The sequence below is a fragment of the Fukomys damarensis genome, unplaced genomic scaffold (genome assembly GCF_012274545.1).
Source record: "Fukomys damarensis isolate Sample0158 unplaced genomic scaffold, DMR_v1.0_HiC HiC_scaffold_13, whole genome shotgun sequence".
NCBI lineage: Eukaryota > Metazoa > Chordata > Mammalia > Rodentia > Bathyergidae > Fukomys > Fukomys damarensis.
The window spans coordinates 13,062,230-13,075,206 of NW_022900925.1; the positions used below are offsets into that span (position 1 = coordinate 13,062,230).

Sequence of the window (12,977 nt, forward strand, 5' to 3'; positions counted from 1 at the left end):
TACATACACTATGTCTTTTTATAAAAATGGTGATATGTTCATATTCTTTTGTATTTTTCAAGGTTGTGTTGTCATATTTATGAACACCTTTATTTAGTGTTGTAAAAATATGTCTTAATTTTAACCCACCTCTTACTCTTGGACATTTAGTTGTTTCCAGTTATATACTATTATAGCTTTCCTGCACACTAGCATTTTGGAAATAATCACAACCCTGTGATTTCTTTCCAGGTTTATTTCATTCAGGGAGCCAGAATGCTTCATGTTTTGTTTTATTTCTTCTAATGCTTTCCTGGGCCAAAAGAAGTGTTTTTACTTTTCTCAAAGGAACTGAGGCCTAGGGAGAGCATCTTTGTGTTTCACTCATATGCCAAGTAGTTAAGCTTGTGGATAGAACCTTCCTGCCTTATATGATAGTGCTTTTTTTTTTTCTTTAAGCTGTGTCCTTTTTAACTTCTTACCTTCTTCTCTCCGACCTGAATAAGAAATTGTCACATTTCCTGAAAGTGAGTCATGTTTATGTCATCTGTTTGGACTTGATTATTAAAGAGACATTCTCATACTGCTTGTAAGCCAGTTACTCTTTTGTATCTCAGTTTTAGAATCTAGGAAGAATTCAGGAAATTCTTACCATGTCAGGATTTATAAAATGTTCTCAGTGTAATTTCCAAAATTTATAAGTTTCTAAGAAATTTTGTAATAACACACCCTCAATTTTACGCATTATCCTTATGACTTATGTTCATCAATATTTTTATAACAAATTTATTATATACCAGTTTCCCAGCACATCTTATTTGTCATCAAAGAGTATCAGCAGAATTTTCTTTTTGAAATGTAAATTATCATTTTACTTTTAGTCAAGAGCCTAGCATTTACTGAACTAAAGAAGTTAATCCAATACTGAACTTGTTGTTTGTGCTTGCCAGATGTTCAGATTAACATAAAGCGTTGTCTCAGTGATGGATGTGACACCAGGATTCACGGTCTGAGGGCTGTTGGCTTTCAGAGAGTTAAGAAGTCCGGGGTCTCAGTCTCAGATGCTTCTGCAATATGGTATTGGTCTCTGCTGACATCTCTGGTGACTGCTTCAATGGAGACAAATCCTGCCTTTGTCCAGACAGTGCTGCACAATACTCAGTAAGTTGCTCTCTGTTTACTATCCAGTCAAGATGTATTCATTCTCCTCCAACCCTCCGTGGGTTTCTTGAGCAGCCTGCTAATGTTGGGCTCTGTCAACAGCTCAGTCCAGCTACCTGTTTTCTGTTTGTACCAGTCAGCTTTCCTTCTTCCCCTCAGCTTTGATCGATGTTCTGACCTTCCTGTCCCTCTTCACATAGTTCCTTCATCAGTTCTCTTAAGTTCTCAGTCTCTGAGCTCAATCATGCTATGCCTGATCCTTATCCACTGGGGAACAACTGCACATGTTTACATAGCACTTAATATTGGATATAGCATTTCCAAATACTATGTGTTATTTTGCCTGTTGACACTGAAATGTTCCTTCTCTCAATTATCCTAATATTATGAGGAGGATATTGTGACCTTAGCAGTGAAGATCAGTTTGAATCTTGATCTTTGAACTCCCAATTCAAGAGCTCTGTTCACTAATGAGTGAAATTTTTTCAAGGATACTAAATTAATTTATTTTGAAATGTAGGGCACCTTTACAAATTTTCTTTTAAAAATTGTCAGGGCAGGAACTAAGTAGTAACCCTTAAGACAAACACAACCAGCTTCAGTAGCAGCAAAATGTTAGTATTGTATATAAGTTCAATAAGTGATAGTTTTTAATTAGGTACTATTAATGTAGGCTATCAAAGTATCAGCCACTGGGAGATTGCTACTGTTTTATTCTCTAAACATCTTTTTTTGGTACGGGGATCAAACTCAGGACCTTGTACTTCAGAGGCAGGTGGTGGAACCACTGAGCTAAATCCTGGCCCCACTAAATATCTTTTGAGATTGCTTTCACTATTAAATAAAACTTTTCAGCAAGTAACATTGTTGGCAGTGCTAGATCTGAAGTATAAGAGTTGACCATACTCCTTAACCCTTTTTGCTTTAACGTTATTTTTATAAACCATTCTAGATTTAGAAAAATATGGCATATATAATACAGGGAACTCTTATTTCTTCCTCAGTCATTTGATAATAATTTGTCAGCTTGGAGTCCCATTGTTCTTGAATTCTTAATGAGTATTTCCTACTGATATCCATCAAGATGACCATCAAGATTAGGAAATTAACATTGCTGCACATTGCTGCAATTTAATCCTCAGACTCCATTTGGGTTTTATGGGTTGTCCCAGTAATGTCTTGTACCCCCCTTTTTTTTAAAAATTTTTATTTACTTTGTGGTACCAGGGATCGAACTCAGGTCTTTGTGCTTGTGAGGCAGAACCACTGAGCTAAATCCCCGCCTCTTTTTTTAACTTTAAAATATTTACTTATTTGCGGCTGAGTGTGGTGGTGCATGCCTGTAATCCCAGCACTCAGGAGGCTGAGGCAAGAGAATCGCTGTAACTTCAAGACCAGCCTGGGCTACATAGTGAGTTCCATCCAGGTCAGTCTCAGCTACATAGTGAGACCCTGTCTCAAAAAACAAAACAAAACAAAATAAAAAATTATTTATTTCATTTAAGAGAAACTTTTGACAAAGATTAATGGAAAATAGTCTTGAACTAGTGAGAAAAAAGGAGTCAACACTACTGAAACACCTTTTTTTCAACTAAATCTCTTAGATGTTGTCACTGTTATCAGTGAAAAAAACAGATGTGTTCTTACTTTTCTAAGCACATGGTGATACAATATTTAATCACCTCTTTTTCTTGAATATACAAAAAAATTAAAATGACAATTTAAAAAACTAATATTTTTTCCTTAAAAGTTTCTTATAGATATGATTTCAATATTCTCATTTAACAGTGATTTGTTTTTGAGATTGTTTTTTCTACTCACAAGTTAAGCAACCCACCCCAAGGGAACTGATACTCTGTAGGCTCATAGTGCAAATAAAAAGTTAAGAATGCAGCAACTGAAGTTTCTAAGATATAAAACATTAAATTCTTAGAAGGTTCATGCAGAAAGCTATGCTGAGTGAATGGCCACAAAACTAGAATATCTAATAATTTTGCTGGTGATATCAATGGGACTCCCAATGTTTCTTGACTCAACTTGCACTCATTTTAGGCTTTGTATTTGGCTTTTCCAGTTTCACTGATGACATAAACATGATTCAAATCCCTGAAGTATTCATTATGGTCAAGGGCATATCCAAGAGCTGACTCATCTGGAATTTTAAATCTAACAAAGTCTGGCCTATATCCAACACTTTGAGAGGTCCTTTTCTCCAGCAAGCTTGCAACCTTGACCATCTTTAGATTATACTGCCTTACCAAGGAAAGCAATGTTTGCATTGTTTTGCCAGTGTCAATTATAGTCTCAGCGATCAAGACATCCCCCCCGCCCTGTCTTTTTAAGACAAGGTCTCACTATGCAGTTCAGACTGGCCTTGAACTCACTTTGAGCCAGCCTGGCCTTGAATTTGCAGTGATCCTCCTGCCTCAGCCTCCATGAGTGCTGGGATCACAGGCATGAGAGATCATCTCCACCAATTACTTTTTTATACACTGTTGACTGGTCATTACAGTAGTTCTTGAGTCTGATAAAATACGATCAAGAATGGATTTGTCACAATTTCTGTTCAGTGCTTTAATGTAATCCAGTAGGTCAGAAAGAATTTATAGCCCCCCCATTGAGAACCAAAAGCTACAATGTAATGACCTCCCTTCTCCTTCATTAGATCTCAAGCAAGCCTTTGAAGCCTGTCCACAATTAATTCATAAGGAATAAACACTTTTTCAAATCTTCAATATAGTGATCGGTAATACTAAATAGATCTAGGTCATAATCACCACACTGAGAATGTGAACCACCATAATGCAGCAGAGTGGTACAGCAGCTGGCAGCAGTCTAAGGAGAAGGAAGCTGGCAGAGGGGCAGAGGAGCAGGCACAGAGTTTTGTCTTTTTACTAAGTTCAGAGTTGTGTGTTATTGTTATATCTATTTAGTTTTCTTAAGTCTGGAACAGTTCTTCAGTCTTTCTCTGACATTTGTGACCTTGACACTTGAAAATTACAGATTAATTATTCTGAAGGGTGTCGTACAATTCCAGCTTATCGAATGTTTAATCATGAATAGATTTAGGATCTGTGTGTTTGGCAGGAATACCATAGAAGTGAGGTGGTGCTCTCATCACATCCCGCCAAGTGGCATACAGCTTTACATTGCTCCATTGCTAGTGCTTGTGACATTACCTTTGATTACTTGATTAAAGTGGTGTCTGTCAGATTTTTCCTCTGTAAAGTAATTTTTCCTTTTATAATCAATGTATATATTGTGCAGAGTTTCTTTGAGACTATGTAAACATGCTATTCCTTATCCTGTTTTTATATCCTGTTTTATTATCCTATTTTTTATCCTGTTTTTATGCCCTTATCCTATTTTTATTAGTAAGGACTCATAGATTCCTGTTTTATTCCCTGGGTTATAATTAACTACTGTTTTGGTGCTCATTTTGTCCCAGATTTGTCTGGTGGCAACCCCTTCAGTCTGCCTTGTGTGTCTTTTTGACATACCTTCCTTGTTCTTAGAACACTTCCTCTCCGCCACCTCTGACAAGTTCTCACTGTTTTGCCCCACTGGTTGCAAACTCATAGGCTTAAGTCATTTTCTATCCTTAATTCCAAGTAGCTGCAATTACATGCATCACTGTGCCCAACTACTTCTTTAAGTTATGGTATATGTTACTCAAGTAGCTGAGTGTGGTGTATGCCTATAATCTCAGCCCTCAGTAGACTGAGCAGGAGGATCTCTGTGAGTTTGAGGCCAGCCTGGGCTACGTAGTGAGTAAGGCCAGCCTGCACTACGAAGCTAGACCTTGTCTCAAAAAAAGAAAAAAGATATTGCAAGATTATCTTGAGTGTTCTCTGCCTTAGTCCTAGAATCATTCATTTTTCTAAGGAATTAGGATGGGCTGGGGATTTAGCTCAGTGGCACTGCACTTGCCTTGCAAGCACAAGGACTGAGTTCAATCCCTGGTACCAAAAAACAAAACAAAACAAGACTTTCTAAGGAATTAGGTTTCCTTTTAGTGGAGAGTGTTGTTGCAAAACTGAATTTATTGCTCTCTGGGGGGTACTTTCCCCATGTCTTTTCAGTGGATACAGCCAGGATGTGTACATTTGCATGGAAATAATATACATATTGGGACTGGGGATTTAGCTCAGTGGCACCACATGTGCCTTGCAAGTGCCAGGTCCTCAGTTCAGTCACCAGTACTGGAAAAGAAAAAGGAAATAATATACATGTATTTACAAAAAAGCATTTACATTTATGTTTATTTCTATGTAATACTAAAAACCAAGTTTACACTGAAACTTTTAATTCTTGTTTAGCACTACATACATAGTTCATTCTCATTTTCTACATATAACTTATAATTTCCCTTTCTGTTACCGAGACACCTAGCTCCCAGCATCCTTCATATAAGCACTTATTTCCTCACTCTGTATAACCAATGTCCTGTAACCCTTGCCTTTGCCTGGACCCTCTCCTTATATTTGGTATCTTTAGAGGAGCTGTTGCTGTGACCACCCTTGCACAGATGACCTTCTCATCCTTCCTGAGCCTACACCCTTATACCAGGCTGTCTCTGTGCCCCTGTTGGTACCTGCAATCCATCCTAGTATGTCCTGCTCAGTCTCCATACTCTACTGTAGGCCACTGTGGCTCCTCCCGCCTTCAAAACACTTGAATGCTTCCCTTGCACAGCTCTACCACAGGGACTGGATTTTAAGGATGGGGAGGAAGAGAAGAAGAGCTTTCTACCTTATGTTTTTGAAAATATGCCCCATGGTTGGTGAATGGATGTATCCCTGCTTAGTTATACTAGTGCATCTATAATTGTATTTTCATGCACCCCTGACTTCTAAGGATCAGTGATCTAAAACTATTCTAAACTTTAAAAATTATATTGTGAAAAAATCAATGAGGAAAAAATAAGTTTAAAAAGTATATTTGGGGACAAAAGTATTTGCTTGTATCAGCATAAATGAATTTGGTAAATAATTACATGTTACTCACATGCTTTAGATCTCTGATCTGTATTTGATTGTAGCTGTTGTACTAGGACAGCCCAAAGATGGTGGGTCAGGTGATCAGGAAAGAAATCAGAACAGAGTGGAAGCTATGTAGTGTTAGTTTTGCTGTGGTATCTATATTTTGAAATGCAGAAATAAAATTATTTCAGGGACTCTCACTGTTACCATAAAATGATACAGCTCTAGAGTTTTGAGGGGTGTTTTGGATACATTTCTGGCTTATCTGTTACACTCAGTACAGTTGCTGGCAGACAGTGGCACTCAGTAATCATTTGTTGCATAAGTTTGTTAGGTGATTGCTAGTCTAGAGGTGACAGAACTGTTGGGAGTTCAGAAAGATAAATATAAAGAGATGAGAAAAGAAGAACATTAAAAAAGACATTAGGGTGGAAAGGCCCATAAACACAGCAGGAATAGAGCCTGTGGTGGTACTGATTTGTTACTTTATATTGTGTACCAAGTTCTCCATAGGAATACTGTCTGGTTGCTTATAAGGGATTAATCAAAGGAAGCTTTTCACAATGTAATTTTATTTAATATCATTCCTGGCTTTGTTTTGACTTCACACATTAACTTTTCTAGGAAGGCACTGCAGCACATGCCTCCACTCTCCCTCTCACCAGGATCTACAGATTTCTCAACTTTTCTGTCTCCCAGTGTTCTAGAAGAAGTGGACAGCTTCCTCATAAGAATAACCAGGTAAAATCAAGGCTGAGATACAATCTGTGGGGGGTGGAGGGCATATATGTTGTTATGAATTTTAAAACTTTTTTTTTTGAGACAAAGTTTCATTATGTAGTTCAGACTGGCTTTGAACTCACTGTACAGCCCAGGCTGATCTTTAACTCCCAGTAACCCTTCTGCCTCAACCTCCCAAGTGCTGGGATTACAGGGGGCACATCACCAGGCCTGGCTCTAAAACATTTTTCTTAATCTCTTAAAGACCACCATTGAAAATGGTCCATGTTTAGGGGCTGAAAAAAAAAGAGATAGTAATCCATTCATTTGAGCTGGAGAGCTCACCCATCTGAGCCAGTAGTTTGGCTTATGGAGGGACCCTCAGCTGTTCTTCAGTGAGCCATGAAGACATAACTGTATTAGATGACAAACCAGCCTTGAGATACCTAGATATTTTTTAAAGTTTCAGGGAAATGTGCTTAAAAAGGCTGAGAAGTGTGAAAGGAGTATATCTAAAATTTTTCATGCTTCTCAAGAAATATGCCCTTAATTTTTAAGCTGTGCCAACTCATTAGCCAGGTCTTCTAAAAGCGGAGATACTGTAGTAGCTTATTCATTAATTTTTGGCTTCTAAGTATCATTCTAATATATATATATGTGTGTGTGTGTGTGTGTGTGTGTGTGTGTGTGTGTGTGTGTGTGTGTGTGTGTGTGTGTGTGTGTGTGTGTGTATACATACATACATACATACATATACATATATATGTACATATACATACATATATTTTGGGGTTTGTTTGTTTGTTTGTTTTGGTTTTTTGAGACAGGGTCTCACTATATAGTTGAATTTGACCTGGAACTCACTATGTAGCCCAGGCTGGTCTCGAAGATCCTCCTGCCTCAGCCTCCCAAGTGCTGGGATTATAGATGTGTGCCACCATGCCTGGCTTATTCAATATTTGTATAGATTAAGTTTGCAGAAGTGAGGATTTAATTCCCTGGTCCCCTGGGTTGATTTAATTTTACCTTATGGATTTTAAGAATGTATTTTTCATAAACACATAAAAAAACATATGGATGGTTAATTTTACTTGTAATCATTGATTACATGAGTTTGAGCTGTGAGTTTTTTCTCATGTTTTTAAGAAGTGAAAATTTGTTTGCTCTTTATAGCTGCTGTTCTACCCCAGAAGTAGAACAGACTCTTCTGGCTTTTGCACTAGCACGAGGAAGTGTTGCCAAAGTGCTGAACTCTCTGTGCACCATCACAGACCACCTGGACACACAGTATGATGCCTCATCCCTCATCTCCTCCATGGCATCAGTCAGACAGAACCTGCTTCTCAAATATGGTAATGACCTGGGCATGACAGAAATCCAGCAGTGGACAGATCATAAAGCCATCTTTACCGTGTGTCTTCCTGCCATCTTTCTGTCTTTTCAGTAGTTTGTGAGTTGAGTTGTGGTAGTTGTGCCATAATTCCTGGGTGACTATGTCCTCCAAGTACCAGCCTTTGACTGGTATTGTTAGGGAGAAGTGGAATGTTGGTTCATGCATGACAGGATCTGCAGAAGAAGACACCCAAGGGTCTTGTGGGCTGTACACCTGGAATCTGTTGGCATAGTCTTTTTGGTCTGGTGGCTCTTTCAACACAGTCTTGTTTGGTGAAGTACAGAAGGGCCTTACTCTTTGTCCAAGAAATTTGAGAAGTTGCAGTACTTCTCATCTAAAGGGAGGAAACTAGCCAAGATCTGCCATAGAGGGATCGCTGGCTTAGAATTCATCGCTCTGCATCCCTATTATAGCTGCTCAGAAGCATTCATGTCCATGCCTGTTACTGCCTTCCCCTCCTGGGCCCAGTAGCACTTTACTGCTGACCCAGGAAGGGGCCCCAATCCTTCTCAGTATAGGCACCCATAAAGCTGTTCCCAGTGTCCACTGCCATGGCATGTGAGGGACAACTTACTTTGCTCTCTTGGCCTCTAGTGGTAAAGTTTGTGTCCAGAAAGTTTGGTATCAGACCCCATCCTCTTCAGTAATAGAGGCATTACTGTGATGTTCTACCTTTGGACTAATAAGACATCATGATTTATTTTATGTTTAAATTTTAAAGTCAGACAATTGATGGCTTGTAAATCCAGTTTTCCCCCTACATTTGGAGAGGTAGGGGCTCAGAGCATGCATGGCTGAGTGTTTTAGGAAGCTGAAGTGTTTGTTCTTTAAAAAATTTTACAATTTGCGGGCCAGGGATTTAGCTCAGTGGTTCATTGGCCTGCCTTGCAAGTGCAAGGACCCAAGTTCAATCCTTGGTACCAAAAAAACAAACAAACAAACAAACAAAAAGTTTTACGATTCAGATTAGCAGTTGTTGAACAGGGAAGAGAGAATAGGGAGGAATCCATAAGAGGAACTGCATTGCTAATAATGATCTAGTTCTATTATAGGTTAATTGATATTTATTATATTATTCAAAGAAAAAAATTTTGAAGCAGAAACATTTATTGGTACATTTAGATATACATAATGATAGCATTCATCATAGGGAAGAAAAATATTTTTAGATTATCATAGAAAAAATTAATTTTTAATATTATGGAAACTTTCAATACATCGGACCCTTGACTTATGAACTCAATTAATTCCTGAGGGCTGGTTGTAACTCAGGTTGGTCAGTTGCCTTCAGAGCCTCTCTACTGTATTATTTTAGGCCACCTTCTTCCAGACAGATCTCGGTGTCCTTAGCGAGACATTGGCCCCAGATTTCTCAGTTAACCCCACTGAGGAAAGGATGTTGTAGTGTTCCTTCCTGTACTCTTTAAGGGTTATGTCTGTATCTGAGACCATCTGGAAACACAAGCGGACAGTGTTTGGCTCATAACTCAAGACTTTGTTCATAAGTTAAAAGTAAAATTCTGGTTTTAACCCAAGTTGTTTGTATGTCAGGGTGGTTGTAACTCAAGGGTCTACTGTATCTGCCTGGAGACGTTTTAAAGATATTGACAAGGGTGGATGTGGAGGGGAGGCTGGGAGACCCTGGCCAGGCTGGAGCACGTTCTGGAGGGAGGCAGGAGAGGCAATGGCTGAGGATTGTGGAGTACAGTGAAGAGGGGCCAGGACTGGGCCTTGATGCCCTGAGGGCAGGCCCTGGGCCACAGCACAGCTGCTCCTGCTAGATGTTACTGCTGGCGCCTGTCTTCATCTGCCGCCTGGGTGTGGTTAGGGCACAAACCCCCAGTGCCCCTCTGAAGGTTGCCAGATCATACACCTGCCCTGGGGGGAAAACAAAGTAAAACATGATTATTTTATGTGTACCTTTTAGTTGTGGGTTTTTTTGGTGGGGGGCAGTACTGGGAATTGAACTCAGGACCTTGTGCTTACCAGGCGGCCCAGTGCCACTGAACTACATTTCAGGCCTTAGTTTTGTTTTGTTTTGTTTTAAAGAAACCGTCTTGCTGTGTAATTCAGGCTGGACTGGATTTCACTAGGTAGTCTGGGCTAGCCTCCAACTCATGGTGATCCTCTTGCATCAGCCTCCCAAGTGGTGAGATTAAAAATGCATACCACTGTGCTTGGCCTTATTATTTTTTTTTTCCTATTTTTTGAGACAGGATTTCACTGTATAGTTCCGAACAGCCTTGAACTCACTATGCAGTCCAGGCTGGCTTTACATTTGTGGCAATCCTTCTGTTTCAGTCTCCCAAGTACTGGGATTACAGGCATGGGTCACAATGAACAGCTAATTTATATATTTATTCACTTTTTTTTTTTTTTTTGTGGTACCAGGGGATCAAACTCAGAACCTTGTGTTTACAGGGCAGGTGTGGTGCCACTGAGCTAAATCCCTGGCCCTAATTTATATATTTAAATATAATGTTATAAAACTCATCATTGGCTTCAAAACAGTATCTTAGGAACGCCTACCAAATGTATTGCTTCTAGGGTATTAATCTTTATGCTATAATTTGCTTTATTTCTTGACAGTGATTATTCTAGGGCCCTTTCTTTGGAATCACTCAGGGAAACAGAGGGATAGTGTCAACATTTGCCTAATTTTCCTGCCCTCTTTAGCTTTTAAGTGGGTAAACTTTTGTCAGAACTCGGGGTAGCCACAGGCACAGCCCACTAGTTTGGTTATTTTCATAGTGGTAGCTTAAGTCTTGCCATCACTTTTCTTTGGTCAGGTAAACCTCTCCAGTTGACTCTTCAGGCTTGTGATGTCAAAGGAAAAGAAGATAAGTCAGGACCTGAAAACCTCCTTGTGGAACCATGGACAAGGGACGGTGAGTGGTGGATGATAGGTGGGTCTGTTCCTGCTGAGTTTAGGCAACTGTGTGAAGTCACTCTTTATCTCAGCTTGTTTTGACCCTGGCTCCTGAACAACTTTCGTGGTTTAGTTGCAATTTCTGTAGGTGTTAGTGACATGTAAGAGCTTACAAGTATTTGGGAGCATGCAGGCTATTCAAACCTGAAGTTTTGAAAAGCAAGGACTCTTCCTCTTGGAATAGAAAAAGCTACTGTTTTAAAGTTTAGATTGTCTTTCTGTTGTGTTGTCTTGAAGTATGAAGAAACCATATTGCTAAAAATTAAGAAGGGCATTTCCCCATACTGTCTGGCACCAGACTGGAAGCCTCACCTATCCCTAGTGGCAACATAATAATTCCTGCTGATGCTTCCATTTGTGGGCAGCACTTTTCTTCCAGAGAGTGTTTGTGACCTTCTTCCTCATCCATCCTGATGGCCAATTCATTTGTATCCTGCAAGTGTCCCTTTTCTACTCCCTATACCGCTTTGAATCTTACAGTTCAATAAAGGAAGTTGAATGTTCCGCAGTTATAAAATTCTGAAAGGGTCTGGCCTTCCTGCTTTGGATTGGATTTCCCCTTGGCTTTCCTCACAGCACTGTAGTCTTTGTACATTGGTGCTGCCTTTTCTCTATTCTCTGTCCTTATCTGTTCTCAGCACCAGTGATCCTTAGGAAAACACATGTTCCCAGTTGCACCCCCATCTTAGGTGGTCCTCTTAAGCAATTGGCTTGCACTGAACAGTTTCTCTATACTCTTCTCTGAGAGCTCAACCTAGGCAGAGACGTTTCCCTCACTACCTGTGTTTCCTATAACACTGGAAGTCACAGCAGGTCTTGTCACTTGCCATGCAAAACCATGGGATTGGGAGGATAGTGTGGCAGCTCTTTGTCTTTTCTCTTCCTTACCTAAGAATAGCAAGACCACTTTGCCAGGGACCCTCTGTATTTTTCCGTCACTCTGAGGGAGGAATTTTTGTCTCTGGAGCATGTGAAAGCAGAATCTTCGCACCCCAGAATGTGGAGTCTTACCACTGTCCTGAGTCTGAAAGGACCAGAGGTTTGGGTTGGGTTAGGTTTGGTTTGGTTTGGTTTTTGTTTGTTTGCAACTACAAGATGCATTTGTCAGTCAGCTCTTTTGCCTCATCTGATTTGAATACTTTGTTATTCTTCCTGTGCCTTTCACCTGTCCACCTCTCCTTTCGCCCCCTCTCACCACATTAGTTGAAATTTTAGAATCTAGCCGTAGCCAATGGATTCGTTGTTGTTTTTGCTTTTTTGGTACCGGGGATCTAAGCCAATGGATTTGATTTTGTTTCATTTGGTTGTGTTTTTGAGACAGAATCTCATTATGTAGTCCATGCTGACGAACTTGCCATCCTCCTGCCTTAGCTTCCCACCTATAAGCATTTGTTACTGTTGTGGTTCTGAGCAGCTTAAGGGTGGGGTGTGAGTGGATGTAGTCAGGAGCCTTCCGCTCCTCCTGGCTCTCCCTTTGGAGCTTGGGATTTTTCTTGTACCTCAGGTTCTGTGTGGGTCTTTCTTGCTCTACTACAAAAAAAAATGAGCCTGAGGACAACAGGAAAGCCCTCACAGCCAGAACTTCTGGGTTTGGCGGAGGGAAGTTTTTCTTCTCTTTACAGAAGTGAAAGCTTCTTTCACAGGTATGCTTCAGATTCCCTAATGCAGCGAAGTACCACTTGTTGATATGGACAAATGCCAGTGCAGTGCCCAAGAATAGCCAAAGAGTAATTGTTGAACCCAGGGAAACTTTACTACTGGCTACAAGTCCACCTCTTCAAAAAAAAAAAAAAAAAAAAAAAAAAAAAAAAGG

At 39.8% G+C, this 12,977-nt stretch overlaps 1 protein-coding gene and 1 pseudogene across 1 annotated transcript in view; one reads left to right on the top strand and one right to left on the bottom strand.

Annotated features, from left to right (window-relative positions):
• Zzef1 (zinc finger ZZ-type and EF-hand domain containing 1) overlaps positions 1-12,977 on the top strand; it is a 127,214-nt gene that overhangs the window by 23,739 nt on the left and 90,498 nt on the right. Inside the window, exons 7-10 of the mRNA XM_033762734.1 lie at positions 930-1,140; positions 6,747-6,863; positions 8,016-8,194; positions 11,025-11,123. Coding sequence (XP_033618625.1) covers positions 930-1,140; positions 6,747-6,863; positions 8,016-8,194; positions 11,025-11,123 — 606 coding nt within the window. The remainder of the gene's footprint in view (positions 1-929; positions 1,141-6,746; positions 6,864-8,015; positions 8,195-11,024; positions 11,124-12,977) is intronic.
• Positions 3,189-4,298, bottom strand: LOC104853443 (annotated as a pseudogene).